Here is a 22,494-nt window from a genome sequence, read left to right as displayed (position 1 = left end):
GGGGAACGTAACAGGGTTTGTAACCTGATCAAAAACAAATCGCTACTTGTGTTTTTCTGTGAAACAGGTACCCTCCTGGCTTCTTGGACTCTTCTGGGAATTGAAAGAGCCATAAACCTTTACTATAATACATGCAGCTCAGCCCAGTTACCCACAAAACTAAATGGCCCCAAAATGTCCCATCCACAGCATCTTAGTTCTCAGTGCATCTTTGTTCACTTTCGTGAAGTGAAACGATGATGATTTCAGCTTTACAGTAAGATTTCTGTTAATACACTCATCCTAAGGCAGTTCAGTAATGAGCAACAAATTGAATAGCATCTGATTAAATGATAAACAACCAGCTCTCTATTCTCTGCCATTCTCTGTCAGCCTCATGACCTTAGTGTGGAGAATGTGTTATCTGCTCTTTATGGGGTCAGAATTTCCAAAATGTCATGTGTTGTTGATCTTCTTAATCTTAATTACCATATATCCTTCTTTTCCTTTACTCCACCCCCTCTCCTTTATTGCATTTCAGTGCTCTTTTTGAGGGAAGTCTCACTTTATCAATTCTTACTTACACTTTACCTCTTCCTCTAAACCCATTCTTTTTCTGTCTTCTTGCTGTTGATTCCTCTCCCATCCATCCTTCTCTTTCAAACAGCCACCTCAGTGCAGTATAGTGGGTACAAATCTCTCTTCTGCTATGTGGTGGTGGCTGCTGAGTGTACTGACCTGTGTGCTGCTGATGGTGATCATCATCTTCTTACTGACCACTCGGCAGCGTTACAAGGTTTTCAGCGAGAAGTGCCTGAGGCCACCAGGACCCTTGGTAAATGACAACAAACTGAGGGACAACAGGCTGAAGAGAGGTAAAAAAAAAAAAAATTAAAAGTGCTTCTGTGCAAATAGTTTTTTTTCTAATATTTCTTCTTCTTCTTCTTTTTAATATTTGTCCCTCAGTAACTAGAAATTGCATTTCCTGCAGAAAATACAATGTGAATGCTGAATGCTAAATGGATTGCTTGAAGCAATGCTGGAAAATAGCAGAAAAATTGTGAAAAGTGAAAGGTAAAACCAATAGCTGAAACATTGATTTGAATAGCAAAATTGAACATTTTGAAAAGCATAAGGAGTTGAGGACAGTTGAATAAGAATAAATGGTTAATAGTTTAAACCTTTTGATAGTTGAATGGTTTCTGTAGCAGAAAGTATGCAGGAGTAGTTACAACCCAAACAGGGATGGAAGCAGAAAGGAGAAACAGCAAAATGCAGAATCAAAAGTTGGAAGTTAAAATGTAAAACTGGAGATGGAAGCTTAAGTGCATTAGATAGAAAAGCAGAGAGCACAAACATGTTGTAGAATCAGCTTAAAGGCAAATAATACACAGCCAAAGCTGGACATTGAAATAAAATGCCTTAGAATACAGTGAAAGAAGAAAATCTTTGTATTAATATCAGACAGATGACCTTAAGAAGTTTAAACTCCCTAATAGTTAAAATAGAGAATATTAAGTTTCAGTGTTGTGTGTGTGTGTGTGTGTGTTTGCAAAAAGCACAGAGATCAGAGAGCTGCAGTAAGCTGGCTCTGTGTGAGAGTCACACATACTTAGATGTGGTTCCATGCACCTCTCAACCTAGTGTGCTATCAGCACTCACACTAAATATTCAAAAGAGAAATAGTGTTCCATCCCTAGCTGACCGGCATCACAAACACACTTTTCAAAAAGCAGAGATCAAAAATGCAAGGGCATTTATCAGTCTATACTCAAGGCAAAGTGACGATTTCTTGTACTATGTCTGTTCACAAGTTTAATGGCTTTGAGAATAAACCCAAAAGTATGTTTGTTTTACAAGTACACAATCTAAAATGCATTCCCTATGGTAGCAGCTTAAAGTATTCATGTGTGGGAACATTGATTATCTATAAGCCTTTTTGAGGACTTGTTCTACATCAGGTTGTACCAGAGATCTTTGTGTTTTATCAGCACATATAGAGCTGAGGTCAACAACATCTTGCTATCAGTTCTTGTCTTTTGATAAGGAGAAGCAAACCAGAAAACAACTGGACAAGCTGAAATACTTTTGATAAAGGAGAAATAAGATGTCAATATCCTATGATCTGCTCCACTTTACACAGGCAGCACAGATGTTACTGAGCCTTTCTCACAATTGCTGTATTTCAGTTAATTCTGTATTTTCACTTAATCGGTCATAAAATACAGTTGCCATTTATCAGTAGGTTCGGACAGTTTCAATATGCTTTGAATGACTGTTGGAAGACTGTCTTTGTGTTTAAGTGGGATTATCATTCCTTTAGTTTTTTAGATACATTTAATCTAGAAAAGATCTGCCACACCAGTCCACAGATTCTTGCCTTGGGGGTAATACTGCTATTACACTGGTGATTTTATTTACTATGACAGTCATCTGCATACCAGATTTTTTTTAAAAAAAGGTAAATGGATACAACCCTGAGGCATGCCAGTGGAAAGTACAGATACTTGACTATTAAATGATCTAAATGGAAGTAGGATATGAGCTTTTTTACTGATACATTAGGTAACAGTCAACAAAAAGTAATTCATTCAAAGCGTTCATGTACAGAATTAAAAATATATTTTTTAAATAAATGGCATTGTCATTACTTCTCCAAAAGATGGTCCAGCTACATCCACAATTTCTGATTTAACAATTTTCTCCAGTTTTTATTACTAGTTGCTAGTTTACTGATTTGCTGAATTAGAATGATGTCAGAATTGTTCCAGATATGACTGACAGATACTGTTTGTAAATCTTTCTTCCAAAGTTTGTATTATTATGATACAGGGTTCTCAACTAAACAATGTTAGACAGTTGTTATTCATTGTGTCACATATAAGTGCACAGCTAACACAGGCTTAAGACAACAAAAAAAGTGGTGAAACATTTGTCAGACATCAAGTTTACTTCTCACATTATTTTCCAAACAAAAAACTTTTTTTAGATAAATTCTGCTCTGCAAAAAATTCTAAACTGTAGGCATCATGAATATTACAGTCACCATATCATTAAAAATGAATACAAAACAAAGATTTCTTGTCACTAATCCAGGAATCCATATCTGTCCCTGTCCTGTAAAGAGCCTTCTCGTGTTCTGCTGTACAAGATTATTCACAAGTTGAATCACATATATGTGGTGTATGGTCGATATATTGTGTACTCTAGCTTGTCTGAAACCATTGTTCTCATTTACCATCAAACCTATTCTTTCAAGATGATCAGTTCTGTGATTTAGGAGTGATGAATACAATTTACATACTATAATATAATGTCATGGTTTTCTTTGTTTCCTATGATATGGCCATTTGTTAGACTGTGTTGTCCACAACATATTGCACTGGGTTGAGGTCAAGTGACTGCATAGGCCATGGCATCATTTCATACTCATCAAACTATTCAGTGATCCCTTGTGTCCTGTGGATGGGCATTATCATCCTGTTTCTGCTCATCTCTAAGGTTCTTCCCTTTGTCAACTTTTATGCCTCACAGCCTTACCAGACTGATTTTAAAATGCAATGTGTATCTCCTTGCAGGTTTTTCTGTGGATCGTGTTCCCCCTGCTCTGGATGCTGTGGTGATTGGCAGTGGTATGGGAGGTTTGACAGCAGCAGCACTTTTGTCTAAAGCTGGGAAGAGAGTTGTTGTTCTGGAGCAACATGATCAGGCTGGAGGCTGCACACACACCTTCCAGAATAAGGGATTTGAGTTTGACGTAGGTAAGAAGTATATGAAAAAACACACCAGCACACATCCCTGCAGCTGCAATGTACCTTTTCTTCCAACTAGTAAAATATAATCTTATAATTTCTTATAATTAAGAAATTTTAGGCTTAATATTCCAAATTGTACAGGCTTTATGCCAGATCATACTGTCAGCATGTTTTATATTATTATTATATTCATATTCAAAAAGAAAAAGATACAGCTAACTATCCCAGACTTCTCTATCTATAAATCTAAAATAAATCTATAAGAAAGTATACTATGAGATAATATGAACAATTCATACAAACAATGGGGGCAGTCATCTGATAATCATGGTTGTCCTATATTTGGGCCAATACAGTAATGGAATGCACAAATTAATAGGACATAACATTTAATAATATTTATCATTTGTTAAAGGCTTGGAGGTTAAAGGCAAAGATAAAACATTTAGCAATTTTGCATTATTTGAATTATTTATATTTACATTATATATGTATCAGTCCAAAATGAAACCACTCTGCATTATAACCAAACAGCTCATTTACATTATTAAATTGTCCATGTGCTGACAGCTGACAATGTAATTACCCAAATACTAGATTATTGATATGGCCTCACTTCTGAAACCTTCTTTTCTCCATAACTGACTGAACACTATAAGGATCGTATCAGTTCTTTAAAAACATAGTCTTGAGAATGATTCCAAAGTTGTCTCATATTTTATATTTGGCAGTAAATAAATCAAGTTGATTTAGCCTCCCTCTTCCACCTCCAGGTATCCATTACCTGGGTCAGCTTCATGAAAACAGTCTGCTGAAGGTTGCTCTAGACCAGATTACAGAGGGACAGCTGCAGTTCACTCGTCTGGAGCAGCACTTTGACACCCTGGTCCTGGGTCAGCCTGACCAGCGCAGGTAGGTCACATTTGTTACTTGTTATTGCAGTTTCATTCTTTCTTCTTTTTAACTTTCTTCTTACACTCTCCTCTAAGTGTTTTCTTTATTTTCTCTGCATAGCACAACCTGCAGTAACCAACCGCAATAAATTACAAAACCATCAACAATGTGGGTGGCACAGCGGTACAGTGGTTAGCACTATCCAAGGACACCGGAAGTAAGGGAGCCAAGGGGCTATTGCCATTGATTACAGATATCTAGGATTACAGCAGGTTAGGTGCTTTTACAGACCAGAATCCCTTCTGTTTAAAGCAAAGTTGGTCATTTCACACTAGATGCCTATGTTTGTGGTTTCACTGATGTCTCCACTTATTAGTTTAATGCTCACAAATTAGGAATGCATCAATCAAAGATGATTGATCTTTTCAGTTTTCTCTGTAAAGAAAGAAGACACAGAGCCATTTGATATTTGGATGTATGTGCAGGTTCCGATGGTTGCGAAAGTGCACGGCTCCATCATCCAGTGTCCCGCCAGCAACCTGACACGCAATACACATTACATCTGGCAGACTGTAAAACTAATTTTAACCACAAATGTAACAAGGTTTTGACTGAAATCTGGGTGATATGAAATCAACAATAGCTGTAAAATGGTGAGTCCAAATGAGACTAGAATATTTAAAATGGAAACCAGGGCACCCTCCTGGAGGAAGACCTGGGAGGGGAGCTCGCCAGTGAGTGTCTGGTGGCCGGGCTTTTGCCCCCATGGGGCCCAGCTGGGCTCAGCCTGAACAAGTCATATGGATCCACCACTCTGTGGATGCACCACCTGCAGGGATAGGCACCAGGGTCAGGTGCTCTGCCAGCCGGGTGGCAGGCAATGGCAGGACCCCAGGGGTGCTGATGCCTGGTGGCATAGACTAGCTCTAGGGACGTGGAATGTCAACTCTCTGGCGAGAAGGAGCCTGAGCTGGTGTGGGAGGTGGAGCAGTACCAACTAGATATAGTTGGGCTCACCTCTGCGCACAGCATGGGCTCTGGAACCAAACTCCTGGAGAGGGACTGGACTCTCTCCTTTTCTGGAGTCTCCCAGGGTGAGAGGCGCCGGGTGGGAGTGGGGATAAGCAGTAAGGAGTAAGGAGTTTTCCCCTGTGAGCAAGCGGGTCGCCTCTCTGTGACTGAAAGTTACAGGGGTGTGTGCCTATGCACTGAACAGCAGCTCGGAGTACCCAGCCTTCTTGGAGTCTCTGGGTGGTGTCCTGGAAAGGGTGCTGGCTGGGGATAACATAATTTTGCTGGGGGACCTCATCGCTCACGTGGGCGATGATGGGGAAACCTGGAGGGGCGTGCTTGGGAGGAACTGCCTCTCTGATCTGAACCTGAGTGGTGCTTTGTTATTAGACTTCTTTGCTAGTCACAGTTTGGCCATAACGAACAGACAAATGTCTGGCAGAGGCCCCCGTCCAGGAGGCCTTCAACTCCCACCTCCGGAGGAACTTTTCATGCTTCCCCGGGGAGGCTGGGGACATTGAGTTTGAATGGAGGTGGATACCAGCAGTGAGGGAAGCCGTCAGGCTGAAGAGGGAGGCCTTTCAGGCTTGGCTCGCCCAGGGGTCTCCTGAAGCAGCAGGCAGGTACTAGGAGACCAGGAGGGCTGCAGCTTCAGTGGTTGTAGAAGCAAAAACCTGAGTATGGGAGGAGTTCAGGGAAGTCATGGGGACTTTCGGCTGGCGTCAAGGATGTTCTGGCAAACCATCCGGTAGCTCAGGAAGGGCAAGCAGGGCCTGCCTCAGGCTGTGTTCAGCCGAGGGGGGGGATTGTGGACCTGCATTGGGGATATCATTGAGCGGTGGAAAGAGCACTTTTAGAAACTCCTGAACCCAGGACTTCCATGGAGGAGGCAGAGTCTGAAGACTCAGGGGGAAGCCTCACCCATATTTCTAGCAGAGATCGCTAAGGTAGTTAAAAGCTGCCCAGCGGCAAGGCGCCAGGTGTGGATGAGATTTGCGCTGAAATTCTAAAGGCTCTGGACATAGTTGGGCTGTTGTGGCTGATATGCCTCTTCAGTGTCACATGGAGTTTGGGGACAGTACCTGCAGAGTGGCAGACCGGAGGGTGTGCTCCATTTATTGGGGTATCACACTACTCAGCCTCCCTGGGAAAGTTTACTCGAGTTTACTACGCAAGCCATCCGGTTCTTGTACAACCAAAGTGAGAGCTGTGTTCACATTCTTGGCACAAAGTCAAACACGGTAATGGTGGGTGTTGGACTCCACCAAGGTTGTCTCTTGTCTCCGGTCCTGTTCGTGGTATTCATGGACAGGATCTCAAGTTGCAGCTGAGGTGAGGAGTGTGTCTGGTTTGGGAACCTCAGAATCATGTCCCTGCTCTTTGCAGATGATGTGTTTCTGTTGGCTTCATCAGATGGTTTGCAGCCAAGTTTGAAGTGGCGAGGATGAGGGTCAGCACCTCCAAGTCTGAGGCCATGGTTCTCTGCCGGAAAACAGTGGTTCCCTCTGGGTGGGGGGAGAGTTGCTGCCTCAAGTGAAAGAGTTTAATTATCTTGGGGTCTTGTTCATGAGTGAGGGGAGGATGGAGCATGAGATTGACAGGCAGATTGGTGCAGCGTCAGCAGTGATGCCGCATCTGTACCGGACCGTGGTGGTGAAGAGGGAACTGAGTCGAAAGGCAAAGCTCTCAATTTACCATTCGATCCATGTTCTGGCTCTCACCTATGGTCACAAGATTTGGGTAGTGACCAAAAGAACGAGTTTGCGGATATAGGTGGCTGAAATGAGTTTCCTCCAGAGGGTGTCTGGGCTCAGGCTTAGAGATTAGGTGAGGAGTGTGGACATCCAGAGGGAGTTCAGAGTAGAGCCCCTGCTCCTTTGCGTCGAAAAAAGCCAGTTGAGGTGGTTTGTGCGTCTAGTTAGGATGCCTCCTAGGAGGCTCCCTTTGAAGGTTTTCCAGGCACGCCTAACTGGGAGGAGACTATATATCTATATATCTCATCTGGCCTGGGAACCCCTTGGAATCCCCCAGGAAGAGCTGGAAAACATTGCCAGGGAGAGGGATGTCTGGAATGCCCTGCTTAGCCTGTTTCCACTGTCACCCGGAGGAGTCTGAGACCTGAGACATGAGAGATGTTTAAAATGACAAAAAGAGCAGAACTAGATGCTTTAACCCTCTAATTCACTTGTGCCTGCCAGCTGCTGGTGGTAATGTCAAATTGTTTGTTTGTTTGTTTTGCCTGAGGCTTTTCTGTGTGGAGTTTGCATGTTCTCTTTGTGCCTGCGTGGGTTCTCTGTGGGTACTCTGGCTTCCTCCCATAGTCCAAAGACATGAAAGTTAGGTTAACTGGTGACTCTAAATTGCCTGTAAGTGTGAATGTGAGTGTGAATGGTTGTTTGTCTGTATGTGTTGGCCCTGCGATGGACTGGTGATCTGTCCAAGGTGTACCCCGCCTGGGATAGCACAACCCTCACACCCCCACCCCCAAAATTAACAAACTATGTTTGTCTTCCTAATACTTTCCAAGGCGAGAGGAAATGTCCTACCTTATTTCTCTGTCATTCTCAGGGAGTACCATATTCATGCAGGGAAGACTGAGATGGTAGCTAGCCTGAAAAGGCAGTTTCCAGGAGAGGAGGAAGCCATTGATGAATTCATGAGATTGATGAAGGTAGGCAAAGGACATAAAGTTAATTACATGCAATAGTGTGATATAAATGTATGGGGGAGGGGAGCAAGAGATGCTGAGTACATCATGGGAGGTTTCCCTGCAGTCTGAGCCTATAATGGCATAACTTAGGATTGACCCACCTGAGCCACCCCTAACTGAAGTCATAGCTCTAATATCATTTCTCTATATTGCTCTGTGTTGTCTGCTGATGTATGAAGTGTGTGATTCGAGGAACTCAAATACAGTAAAATCATCCCATGTATCATTTTCCTTTGAGAACAGTGGCAAAGAGCTACACATGTTCCCTGCTGCTTCTGACCTTAGTGGCTCGGTTGGCATTGTTTAAAAAAAAAAAAAACCTATGGGAGCAAGGGCAGCATCTGTTCACTGTCTGAAAGCAACTTTAGTACAAAATGCTTACAGTGCATTTTTCATATAAAAGGTGCTTTATAAGTAGTAAGTAGTAGTGCTTTGTTGCTTCTGATCGATAAATTGTTTTGTAAATTGTTTGTCTTCTTTTTGCAGCTAGCGTCACGGCGGACACCACTTATTGCCATCTTGAAGATCATACCGCATTGGCTAGTTAACTTCCTGGTTCATACTGGCCTGTTAGATCGCATATCTTCAGTGTTCTGCCTGGCAACAACCAACCATTCAGAAATAATGTCCCGCCTCACACAGAACAAGGACCTGCAGGCACTGTCTGCCTACCTATTCTATGGTGCTGGACACATGCATGCACACTCATGCAATCATACAGATCACATACACCGTGTAAACTTCTCCAATGCTCTGTATCATGTCATTTTCTTTCAGGTGTCCCTCCTAAGGAGTCCAGCTTTCTCATCAACGCTCTCCTCCTCCACCACTACAAACGTGGTGCGTACTACCCACGGGGGGGTGCCAGTGAGTTTGCCTTTCACATCATTCCTGTCATTCAGCAGGCAGGCGGCACTGTGCTCGTCAGAGCTCCTGTACAACGCATCCTGCTCAACCAACAGGGGAAGGCCTATGGTGAGCATGTATGTGTGTGTGTGTGTGTGTGTGTGTGTGTGTGTGTGTGTGTGTGAGAGCGCTGATGTAAGGTCTAGTAGAACTGCTTACCACCAAGGCATACTAAGCCATTTACTACAAGACCACAAGGTTACAGTGACTGTCTTTTGTTGCTTTTTTGAGCCTTAACAAAGTAATTTCCTGTCAAGGATCAATAAAGTAGTATTCTGTTCTATTCTTCTATTATAACAAAAAAACAGCAAAGGATGCAAACCTACCTGAACTTGGTGGTTTTGAGTCAACATGTTCCAGTAACAATATGAGTCCTTATTGCTGGTGATTTTAATATCCATGTTTGTTAGCCCTCTTCCTCCTCTTGTTCCTCAGAACTTTAAAACTTAAATCTAACTCAATATGACAAGCATCCAACAGTTGACCTTGTAACCTCTGTGTTTCTGTGTGGATGACATACTGGTGTTTTTTTTCATTTCCTCTTTTCCATGTACAATTTGTTTCTCCTGAACCTAAAATCCCTATACTGATTTACTCCTGTCAGATACAAAAAGTCAAAATTTTCTTTAATACCATGGTTAAATGAGGGAATGCAGATTTTAAAAAGACAATAGAAGTATAAACATACTGATTCCCTTGCTTCTCTTAAACATCTGATGTCCACTGTCAGTGTGCTCTCTGATTATTGCAGCAACAATGCCTCCTCCTCTCATGCTCCTCTCTTCTGTGGGTCCCCACAGGGATCTATTCCCGATCCTTTTTTATTTACTATGCACATGCTACAGCTGGAGCTAACCATGCATAGGCATAGAATTGATTGCTATTGCTGCACAGACAAGTTGTATGTCCCGAAACTGATATGTCATCTATTACATCTTGCCTTAGATATTAGTACTGGATATCTTAATTTCCTGCAGCTGAAGGACCCCAAATCAGAAATAATTCTAATTACACTGCCTGACCCCGGCACTAGCAGCATTAACCCTCTTATTTAGTCTGATTGCCATATCTAATAATGATTTTTTATAAAGCAGCATTATTTTTGATTCAGAGTTGTCCATTGACTTGTCAGGTGACTGTAATTGTGCAATCCTGCTTTGTCCACCTGAGATATTACAACCCGGTCTCACGGCAGTTCGTGAAATAGTCATGAAATGTAATCTATTGATTCGTGCCCACAGACAAGAATTTGCCATTTTTTTCATGCCTCTTAGCATGACTTTCAGACTAATGTATTTCAGTTGGAAATAACTTTTGTGTCCTCACCACATATTTTTTCCTGTCAGTGCTATTTTTAAAGTGTCCGTCACATATTTTAATGTATGTTTTCATTTGTAGATTCTATTGTTCTCTATCTCTATATCAGTTTTGTTTTGGGCTTAACAATACCCATAATCCTCAGCTGTTTTGCTATGGAGAAGAAGCACATATGCTTCAATGATTTAATATTGCCTATGCCACCAAACTCTTGAAAATATAAATTTCCATGAGCCATTTCCCATGTTACAGTCACAGGCTGTCAAACGCCATTTGTTAACAGAGACTGTAGTTTTTGGACTGCGGCAGACTGGTTGGCATTTCGAAATGGAATGTAGCCCATCGATGGCAGACAACCCAAAGGAATATGGATCACACCATGTCTACCCACAACACAGTGGCTGTCCCAAACCCCAACCGACCTGCCTTTACACTAATTTGCAGCAAATCGGCACAAAGACGTGGTGACACTATTCATGTACCTCATTTAATCCCTGCAGTCATCACTTTCATTTAGGTTATTTCATAAAAATGAACTTTTCAATCCTACACTGCATTTGACCTCTTTCTGAGATGTGCATTTCCAAAAAGTAATAAAATATGTGATAACAATTATACTCGGAGAAAGAGGGGGCTGCTCACTGTAGCCTACTGGAGCCTAATATACACTGCTCAAAAAAAAATTAAGGGACCACCTAATCATCGCAGTATAACACCAAGTAACACCAAACAGGTACAATGGAGAGGCAAAAGCAAAACAACCCCCCAAAAGTGAATGGTTTTACATGTGGTGGCCACAGACAGTTGCTCTCTCCTTATCCTTCCTGACTGATTCTTCTCTAGTTTTGTGTTCTACTAGTATCCTTGTCACTACAGGAGGTATTTTAGGGCATTGGTAGTGCTCCTCCTGCTCCTCCTTGCATAAAAGAGCGAATACTGGTTCTGCTGCTGGGTTGATGCCCGTCTATGGCCTTATCCAGCTCTCCTCGTGTAATGGCCAGTCTCCTGGTATCTCCTCCATGCTCTCGAGACTGTGCTGGGAGACACAGCAAACTGCTTTGCAACTGCTCATATGGATGTGCCATTCTGAAGGAGTTGGGCTACCTGTGCAACCTGCACAGGTACCATGAAATATGAAATAACCTAAATGAAAGTGATGACTGCAGGGATTAAATGAGGGACATGAATAGTGTCACCCTGTCTTTGTGCTGTTTATGCACCCATGTTACTAGATTTGCTGCAAATGACTGTAAAGGCAGGTAGGTTGGGATTCGGGATGGCCACTGTGTTGTGGGTATACGTGGTGCGTTCCTTATCTCTTTAGGTTGTCTACTGTCAGTGGGCTACATTCCATTTCGAATTGCCCCCGCAGTCCAAAAACTACCATTTTGGGCTGCAGTCCAAAAACTACTGTCTCTGTTAAAAATGGCATTTGATAGTCTGTGACTGTAACATGGGAAATGGCTCATGGAAATTTATATTTTCAAGAGTTTTGTGGCATAGGCAATATTAAATCATCAAAGTGGGCATGCTTCTTCTCTATAGCAAAACAGCTGAGGATTATGGGTATTGCTGAGCCCAAAACAAAACAGAAACACAAGATGGAGAACAGCAATAGAATCTACATTGCATTGTTCCTGCTCATACTGAATACATCATTCAAATGTTCACAGTGTAGTCTGGAGAAAGTATGTGTACCCCTAAGGTAATGACTGCTGCAAAAGAACACTCACACATCTTGAGCTTGCTATTCACAAGAGACACCTGCAGATATGAACCATGCCTCACAAAAAAGAGATTTCAGAAGACCTACAATGAAGAATTGTTGTCCATACATCTGGAAAGGGTTACAAAGTAACCTCAGAGTTAGATATTCATCACTCCACAGTTAAACAAACTGTAAATAAATAGAGACAATTTAGTATAATCGCTTGTCCTCCCATGTGTGGGTGCCCAGCAAAGATAAAGACGGCACAATGCGTTTAGTGAGGAAAAGAAAAATTGGTATCACTGGAAATGATTAACATCTCTGTTGATGAGTCTACCATAAGCAAAATATTGAACAGACAAAGTGTCCATGGTAGGATGCCATGAAGGAAGCTCTTCAAAAAAACATTGCTGTTAAAAACCTCAAGTTTGCCAAAGAGCACCCTGACATGCCACAAAGCTACTGAGAAAATGTTTTGTGGACTAATGAAACTAAGATTGAATTGTTAAAGAAGAACATGCAACATGGATCATCATCCCAATGCTGAATTATGGAGGAGGGAGCATCATGATTTGGGGCTATTTTGCTGCCTCTAGGCATGGACAGCTCACTGTCATCAAGGAGAAAATCATTTCCCAGTAGAACTTGGGTGATGCAGTGACCCTAAACACTGGACCCAGAGTGGGAGAAGCTTCCACAGTAGAGGGGCTTGATAGCTAAAGGCTCTGCCTCCCATTCTGCTCCTGGAAACTCTTATAACTACTAGTACACCAGCATTCTGGGAGCGCAATGTTCTGGTGGGATTGTAGGGAACTGTAAGGTCTTTAAGATAGGATGGAGCCTGACCATTAAGGGCTTTGTAGGTGAGAAGTAATGTAGAGAAGCTAACACAGGAAAAATGTGGTCTCTGTTTCTAGTTCCTGTCAGTAAACATCCTGCAGCATTTTGGATCAGCTGCAGAGTCTTTAGAGACTTGTTGGGACAGCCTGATAATAATGAATTACAATAGTCCAGCCTGGAAGTAACAAATGCGTGGACTAGTTTTTCTGCATCCTTTTGAGACAGAAAATGTCTAATTTGTGTCTGATTTTGGCAATATTATGCAGGTGACAGAGGGAGCTAAAGGACATATCCTGATCAAAAATAACTCCAAGGTTCTTTACAGTGGGGCTGGAGGCCAGGGTAATGCCATCTAATGTAATTGTGTTATTTAAAAAAAAGTATTTCTGAGGTGTTCTGGGCCAAGTACAATAACTTCAGTTTCGTCTGAATTCAGTACTAGAAAATTGCTGGTCATCCAACTCCCTGTAATGTAAGGCCTGTCTGAAGTTTGGATAACTGATTGGTTTCATTAGGTTTTATTGATAAATATAGTTGTGTATCATCAGCATAACAATAGAAGTTTATTGAGTGATTCCTGATGTTTCCCAGAGGAAGCATATACCTGGTGAATAGAATTGGTCTGAGCACAGATCCTTGTGGATCTCCTTGACTAACTTCTGTGTACATAGAGGAGGAGTTGTTAACATGTACAAACTGAAGCCTATCAGATAGATAGGACTTAAAACAGTTTAGTGCAGTTCCTTTAATACCAATAAAATGCTCCAGTCTCTGTAAAAGGAAGCAAAAGCAGCACTAAGATCTAACAAGACAAGTACAGAGACAAACCCGTTGTCTGATGTGATTCGGAGGTCGTTTGTAACTTTCACAAGTGCCGTCTCCTTAATATGATGCATAGTAAATCCTGACTGAAAATCCTCAAATAAACTATTTTTTTCCTGTAGAAAGTCACATAGCTGCTTTTTCCAGGATCTTAGAAAAAAAGGGAAGTTAGATATTGGCCTATAGTTGGCCAATACATCTGGATTGAGAGTAGGTTTTTTCAAAAGAGGTTTAATTAACATGGGCCTAAGTGCCTTGAGCAGCTTGTCCCCCGATCAACTCCCGATCTGGCTGGACCTTTACTGCGTGTCATTCCCTTACTCTCTCTCCCTGTTTCCTGTCTCATCCCCACTGTCCTATCTAAATAACGGCAAAAAAACTACTACTAGCTACTTTAAAGCTACTTTAAAAGATTGTGGCACATGGCCTGTTTGTAAGGACAGGTTAATGATATCTAGTACAGAGTTGCTAATTAAGGGTAAAACTTCCTTAAGCAGCCTAGTTGGGTTGAAGTCTGAAAGACAGGTTGAAGGTTTTGATAAAGGTGGAGGTCAGAGCCCGATACTCGATCACGTACTGGAGCCACTGCTCAGCATAACCCCGCCCCTAACACTGCAACTGTAATAAATAGCAGAGCTGCATTAGCATCACCGTGTCACAGTTCTGTTTCATTGTTCTCTTGATTCCCCAGCACTTTCCACTCACCCCTCCTCTACTCCATTCTACCTGCCAGCCACACCCACCTCATCAGCTAACTCAATCACCCAGTTAAGCCAGTACTTAAGCCTCTCCAGTTCACTCACTCTTTGCCAGATAGTCCTTCACCATTTCTGATGCAAGACTTTCCAGTGTCCTTCTCTGTGTTGCTCTCCTGTTGTCGACTTTGCCTGTCTCTGACCAGTCTGCCCTGTCTTTCCCTGGTAAACTGACTAGCCTTCCATCCCTGACCCTGAGTTTGTCTGTACCCTTAGGATTTTGTTGTCTGTGGCTTTGTGAACTGTTTACTTGGGATACCACCATCTGCCTTACTCCCTTGGATTTGTCTGCCTGTTCTGACTGTTACCCAGTTTTTCCTCCCTAACTACCTCTTCTGTCTGCTTCCTGTGAGTGCTAGTCGGTTTTGGAATAAATTCTCATGTGAACTGAATCACCCTGGCCGTGTGCTGCTATTGGGTCCTTCTCCTACTTGTCACACAGTGCTTCCCGACTGCACGTTATTATTATTTTCAAAGGTATTAAGTGGACGTGGTTTAATTTAGTGTTTAGTTTAGTCCTGTCCTGCTGACACTGGTCACTGTCTGTCTGTGTGCGTGTGTGTCTGTGTATCCTCTTGAAGATGAGGGATTAAACTGGTTAGAGTGAGGCAGTAACACACTTGTTGCCACAATAACACACTTGTTATCACAAAGTTAGTTTATTATTTGTGTGAAATCATTATACTTTGTTTTGCCATATTAATGAACATCAGTAATATGACTGTATAAACAGTGCAGCTTGTTTCTTGATTTTCTTACAGACAGACAAGTTGTGGTGCTAACAGAGTGCTAACTGTGCCACACTGTACTGTGAGTGCATGCCTGCTGGGGGCTTGGTTTCAACACCTTCAGAGCAGAAAGGCCTCCTTATTTTTTCATGACTTTGAAACCTATTTTTCAAATTTAGCTGGGTGGTTAATAACACATTTTTCTGTGATGTGACTGACTCAGAACGTATCAGCGTGACTGCTTTATATGGACTTTAACCCAATGAAGATGCTGTGGACTGACTTAAAGACAGCTGTTAACACCAGACATCCTAAAAATATTGTGGAGCTAAAGCCGTCCTATAAGGAAGAATGATGCTACTGGAAGCATTTGACTGAGGTTATTGCTACCAAAGAAGGTTCAACCAGTTATTAAATACAAGTCCTATCAAGCAGTGCTGGATGATTCCATGAGATAAATACAATGTATATGAATTTCTGTGTTTCAGGTGTGACAGTGCGTAAAGGACAAGAAGAGATTGAGGTTCATGCACCTGTTGTTATTTCCAATGCTGGCATCTTCAACACCTTCCAGAAGTTTCTGCCTCAGTACATACAGGAAAAACCAGGTAACACATGTAGACTTATCATTTCACTGCAGATACTGAACAGTACATTGTACTCTTTTCTCATTTGCTATGTTTTTCCACTCCATTTATCCTGTAATGTATGATTGTGTGTGTAGAGATCCAGTCACTGTTGGGCATGGTACGTCATGGAATGGGTTCTTTCCTGGTCTTTGTTGGTTTGGATGGAACCAAAGAGGAGCTAGGCATTGTTTCTACCAACTTCTGGATGTATAAAGACAATGACTTGGACTCACTGTAGGTTTTTTATATTTAATTTTATTCCTTCTTCTTGTATCCTTATATTTTTCATCTTCATTTCTACCACTGATTTTAACACATTGTTGTCACTGTTCATTGTCTTTAGCATGTTATGGATTTAGCTAATATATTACTCACTGTGTCTGTGTATGTGTGAAGAATGGAGCAATACTCTTCCCTGAGCAGAGACCAGGTATTAGGGAACATCCCCATGATGTTCATTACCTTCCCATCCGCTAAAGATCCCACAGCCAACATCAGACACCCAGGTAACCCACATTCACATTTTACATTCTTTTCTTGGGTGGAATATTACATTTTTTCAGCGTGATTTCTAGTTGGTCTTTGTTGGGCTTGCTTTGCCACCTGATAACTGTCCATGTACTGACCGTTTGCTAAGTCAGTCTGGTACCAATGCAGTTTACTATGATAGTTTTGGCAGATTTATTACTTGAAATGTGCAGAGGGTTTTTGATTGCACAAAGAAGTAAAACAAAAGGAGGCATTCCACAGAAGTTAGCCTTCAAAATTAGCCAGTTTGAAGTTAGTCTTCAAGCTGAAGCCCAGACAACAGACAACAGTTAACACTCCTTTGAGTTAGGAAATTACACCTCTAAAGAAACAGCTAAAATAATTTTCTCCTCTGCCTCAATGCCTATGGGCTAAATTAGCACAAGCATGCTACACAGACTTTGAATGTGCCTCTGCACATAGTAAACTGGCCAATGAAAGTTTACCCCCAAGTTACTATTTTACTGGAGGGAACCTAGTTGTTCATTCAAGAAGATTAAAAGTTAAATGAACTGTAAAAATTAGTGTCATGCTTTCTTTTATTCGCCTTCCTATCTTTCTGCAGGTAAATCCTGTATGACATTGCTAACCATGGCTCGCTATGAGTGGTTTGAGGAATGGGAGGGGACAAAACTTGGCAAGCGGGGACAGGACTACCTGGGTCTGAAAAATAGCATGGCCCAAGAGTTGTTGGACTGGGCACTGACCATATTCCCACAATTGCGAGACAAGGTATGTCAGTGCCTATATATAAACATATGTGTATGAGTACATTTATAGTTAGTTACATTGTAACACAGCTCACAGCTTGTAAATGGACTGCAATGGCCTGTACTTATATAGCACTTTTCTAGTTGAATTAACCACTCAAAGTGGTTCACACTACATGTCAGCCGGGGATCAAACAACCAAACAGCCACCCTGTAGCCATATTGATTGGGGGTGTAATGATTTTGAAACTGCAGCTAAAATGACGATATAATGTGGTATCCCAGTCCTACTTGCTGATAATGTGGCAGTTCAAGCATGAGGCATCCAAACGTTTTCAAGTTGATTGCACCCCGATTGTTGCCACTTAAGTGATATTTTGATTTCTCGCCTGACTCATATTTAATGTCTGTATTTAAACACTGTCCAAAATGTTGATGAGCCTTTCTTTTTTTACATGTAATGATCATTTGAATGTCTACAGTTCTGTAATTGCCATTATCTACTGTTGATGCACTTTTCCCTGCAAAAGCAATATGTATATGTGTTTCTATACTCAGGTTGTGATGGTGGATGCTGCCACCCCTCTAACAAATGTCCACTATTTGGGTGCACCAAGAGGTGAGATGTATGGTGCTGAGCACAACTTGGAGCGCTTCACCCCAGAAACAGTTGCTAAGACACGACCACAGACACCAATCGATGGACTTTATCTTACAGGTGATTTAACTGACAGGACAGTTTCCAACTGATCTACATATATACATACAGAAAATGACTCACCTGCTCTGTGTTTGTTTGTGTGGGTTTCTATGTCTGCAGGTCAGGATGTATTCTGTAATGGCATGGCTGGTGCTCTGCATGGTGGATTGCTCTGCGCCTCTTCTGTCCTTAATCAGATCCTCTACATTGACCTTCTAGCCCTGAAGACCCACTTAAAACGCAAACAGATCAATCATAAGCACACCTAGATTGGCATATGACAAATTACATGTAATGCAAACTGGTTTAAATAATAATCTTTTATGGTCAAAGTAGGCAGTCATGAACACATAAGTGAGGCTAAACTGAGTATTGTAGTATTGTAATTGTAATTGTATTGTCATTAGTTTGATGGGTAAAGTTTGCTTGAATGTAAACTCCACAGCTCATAATCTGTATTACCATTACTATAAATTATTAATTCACAATTCCTGTGACACTATTGACTCTATGCAACTTATATTGTTGCTTCATGCTTGTAATATTTCCATAGGGTGGTGTAAGAGGTGAAGAGAGAGGAAACAGAAGCATGAGAGAAACTCATGATGCAGGGTTGGAGGCAGTGACACATAGAGACAGAAGAGAAAATGCAAATCATTAATGATTCTAAAGAAATCGATGAAGAAGGAAAACAGAGAAACTGATTCACTCAGGAGTCAGATGATAAAGATGCACAACCTGAACATAAAAACTCTGAGAGAGCAGAAAAACTGTTCAGATTTAGCTTATCATTTAATGTACAAAGTTTAACCCAACAAAAGATCAGAATCTGCTCTTTTAATACAGTATCATAGCACCACAAAACAACACCATATTTGAATCCACTGCAGCCCTGGTTGACAACTCCTCACTTGCTTTTGGGACAGGCCTTTTGTTGCTGAGCAGCATGGAAACAAAGAAAGTTGTTTGGGTGTATGCAATGCTTTCCTTAAAAGTAGCATGGTGTCATGCATGTTATTGCAGATTGTAAAACAAAGTTGTATGCCTTCCCTTATAATTGTGTTTTTATCCGCCCTCAGTCTAGTTAGCCATATTGACCTTTAAGTATTTGGCTGTGTCACTATTAACACATTACATATTTAAAAGTGTAGTGTAGTGTAGCTAGCATGCAGACATCAAAAACAGAAACCAAACATAGTCTGATGATGAAAGCAGTGCTGGGAGGGTTACTTTTATATAATAATATCTTTGAATAGTATATTTTCCATTGTATTACTTCCTCATTGTCTTACATTTTTATTGCATGTAACAATGTGAGTGAATGTGGTATGCATGCAATACTGTTGCTACCTTAAGTAGAATCAGGAGTCAGTCTGATGATGATGATCCAAGACCCAATTGTTCCTTTACCTTTTATCATCTGCAGGATTATGTTAGAGTGAAAACCACAAAGCAAGATAGAACTAAAACTATGTGAGTTTACAGTTTCATAGAACATTTTTTCACTTTGTTGCCTTGCTAACTAATCCTCTCAAAATAAAAATAGCACCAGTCTGTTTTCCCACGAATGTAAATCTGCAATGCTGCACAGAGCAAGAGAGCTAGCTCTCTCTATATTACTGGATATGTAACAGTATTTCGATTTAAATTAAAAAAAATAAAATTTTGGCCATTTTCTTTGACAATACAATAGTGAATAAAATACTTATATTAGCTTCCAACCATAGTAATTTCTGACACAGATAAAGGCACAGATAAAAAACACTACAGACCTGATTGCAAACTGTATGCAGAATAGCTGTCAAATGCACCACTGCTGGCAGTTATATCTAAATAAAATCTATTACCACTAATCTAACGGGGCTCAACACCATTGTCCAACTGTGGTCTGTTGGTTTGGCGACAATGCTTCAGATGTGAGTGCAAAGATGATCTGTTGCTCTGTTGCTGATACTTTATGCCCTGAGAAGCATACAAGCACACTACTGCCAAAGAGACAATGCTGTCAGGTTGGTCCAGCCAAAATTAAGTTTAAAGTTGGAAATCTCTGGTCATAGAAACTGTTCTGTGTTCAGTGACCTTACAGGCTTCCTGCTTAATCCTCATCATCAGCATCAAGGAACAGTGATGCCATTTGTCTGCAGCTGACTCTGAGGCCCTGCTATAGTGTATTTCCCTAAAGCATAAGGCTAAGACTTGAGTTCAGCTTGGTTGAAGCAAAGCAGTGCTGTTGTCACACTGTGTCTGAAGGGGTCTGCCAAGGGGTGGGATATACAAGGCAGGGAGCAAAGTTCTTGAAGTTGATGCCTTGGTCATGAGCGCCCAAGGCCCACTGATGTGCATGGGAGGCGAAGGTTTTCTCATGTGGTCGTGTCCCAAAGAACAGCTACTGAAGTGCAAATTGCTGAAAACCTTAAGAGTGGCTATGATAGAAAGATGTCAGAATACACAGTGCATCACAGCTTGCTGCGTATGGGGCTGCATAGCCTCAGACTAGTCAGACAGAGTGTCTGCACTGACTCCTGTCCACTGCCCAAAACACCTACAATGGGTGAGCATCAGAACTGGATCATAGTGTGGAGCAACTGTACTGCTCACTTTTCTGCCTGACCTGTCTGAACCTGTGATATTTTCGTGTATGCTTACACCAACCTATCTGTTATGGGTCATTACTACTACCATTAGTTAACAGTGACAACAACAGGGAGAAAGAAGTTTGACTATGACAAAAAGTTATTGTTTTTTGCTGAATTAGATTGACTGAAAGGTTCAATATAATCTGATGACCAAAACTAGACTTAAAATAGCAAAAATACAGTTTTCTTTTAATAAGGCTACAATAGCCAAACTTTTAGTCACATAAAACCTGACTAAAAAAATCAGGATGAGGTTGACTAAAAATGGTAAGAGCTAAAAAGGACATCACCCAAATGATCATGACCAAATGAAGACAAGACTAAATTTTAAAAAGTGGCAGAAAAAATAAAAATGAATGCCAAGTCACAGTAGTGTCTTAAAAAGCATCTCATATTGTGTATCATACTCAAAAAAAATCACTTTGAAAACACATCAGATCTCAATGGGGGGAAAAAAAACATGCTGGTGATGGGCACAGGGCCCAGTAGAGGACATCTGGCCCTCAGGCTAACCTCATGAAGTCTGTTTCTGATTGTTTGGTCAGAGACATTCACACCAATGGCTTGCCAGTCCTGCTGATGGGTTAAGGACCTTCTATAGCCCTGTCTAGCTTTCCTAGAGTAACTGTCTGTCTCCTGGAATCTCCTCCATGCTCTTCAGACTGTGCTGGGAGACACAGCAAACCTTCTGGCAGTAGTACATATTGATGTGCCATCCTGGAGGAGTTGGACTACCTGTGCAACCTCTGTAGGGTCCAGGTATCGCCTCATGCTTCCAGTAGTGACACTGACCCTAGCCAAATGCAAAACTAGTGAAAAACAGTCAGAAAAGATGAGGAGGGAAAAATGTCAGTGGCCTCTACCTGTAAAACCATTCCTGTTTTGGGGGTCATCTCATTGTTGCCCCTCTAGTACACCTGTTGTTCACACACCCCCACCCCCACCCCCTAAGCCCCCGCTAGGCTGACCAGATCAATATCTCAGAAGTTTAATTGACTTGATGCTATACTCTGATTAAAAGGTGTTCCTTTCATTTTTTTTGAGCAGTGTATTAAGACAATATACACCAGGAAACAAGCATTACCAGAGCACATGTGAAATTCACTATGTTTTTTTATATATATCAAAAGTTACAACACTGAAATATTTAGAACCATTGTGATCCTGTTTTTTTTCCCTTCTCCCTATGGGCTTGTTACCTTCCCTCCACAGGCCTGACCTAAATTACCCTCTTACAAAACAATCGCTGGCCTTTTTCCTTTTCTTTAAGAATACTGGTGGGTAGGCCTCAGAAATGTTTACAACCTGTGGTGAGTAGGCCCTAGAAAGTCCTGAGGGAGGACTGGAAAACAGTATGAGTGGATGTTAGATTTGCCACACATAGAAATCTATGTAGCCATGTTTTCTTTTTTTTTTTGGAAAGGATGGGGGCTCTGTTTACTATAAAACCAGGCTCTCAGGCGCTTTTCTTTAATCTCTGTGGACTCACCCTGGGGGCTTGGTTTACAGAGTGTTACTAAGCGTGTGACAACTCAATAAACTACTTTCCATTCAATTTTGCTCATCTTCAGTGGCCTTTTTGAGTTTTTTCTTGACTCTAAAAAAATTTCTGAAGAAGAACACAGAAACAAGGGGTTGAGGACCAGGTCTTTAATCCTGGCCCTGAAATCCCACACCACACCCATTCCATCAGACCATGAGGTTTATCATGGATGCCCCTGTAACAAGGCTATTAATCTATATTGCCTTAACAATATGTTCAAACTTCAATGAAATATGATCATTTAAGATAAAATATTAAGACACTGAGGTTTAGCTTGGTTTATTTTGTGGGTCTAACAGACAACATGCAATGTGTGGAACTTC

The 22,494-nt window shown here is 41.4% G+C and overlaps 1 protein-coding gene across 1 annotated transcript; it reads left to right on the top strand.

Annotated features, from left to right (window-relative positions):
- Positions 1-503: 503 nt before the first annotated feature.
- LOC108898512 (all-trans-retinol 13,14-reductase) lies at positions 504-22,183 on the top strand. The gene is made up of 12 exons (XM_018698405.1): positions 504-854; positions 3,558-3,740; positions 4,508-4,646; positions 8,208-8,310; positions 8,836-9,031; positions 9,127-9,324; positions 15,914-16,033; positions 16,150-16,288; positions 16,451-16,560; positions 17,148-17,314; positions 17,851-18,010; positions 18,113-22,183. Exons 1-12 carry the CDS (start codon positions 689-691, stop codon positions 18,259-18,261), a joined length of 1,830 nt encoding a protein of 609 aa, XP_018553921.1. The 5' UTR covers positions 504-688; the 3' UTR covers positions 18,262-22,183.
- Positions 22,184-22,494: the final 311 nt, after the last annotated feature.

The sequence above is a fragment of the Lates calcarifer genome, linkage group LG11, assembly GCF_001640805.2.
Source record: "Lates calcarifer isolate ASB-BC8 linkage group LG11, TLL_Latcal_v3, whole genome shotgun sequence".
Lineage (NCBI taxonomy): Eukaryota > Metazoa > Chordata > Actinopteri > Centropomidae > Lates > Lates calcarifer.
The sequence above is the reverse complement of the archived record's forward strand: the minus strand, read 5'-3'. Positions and strand labels throughout refer to the sequence as shown.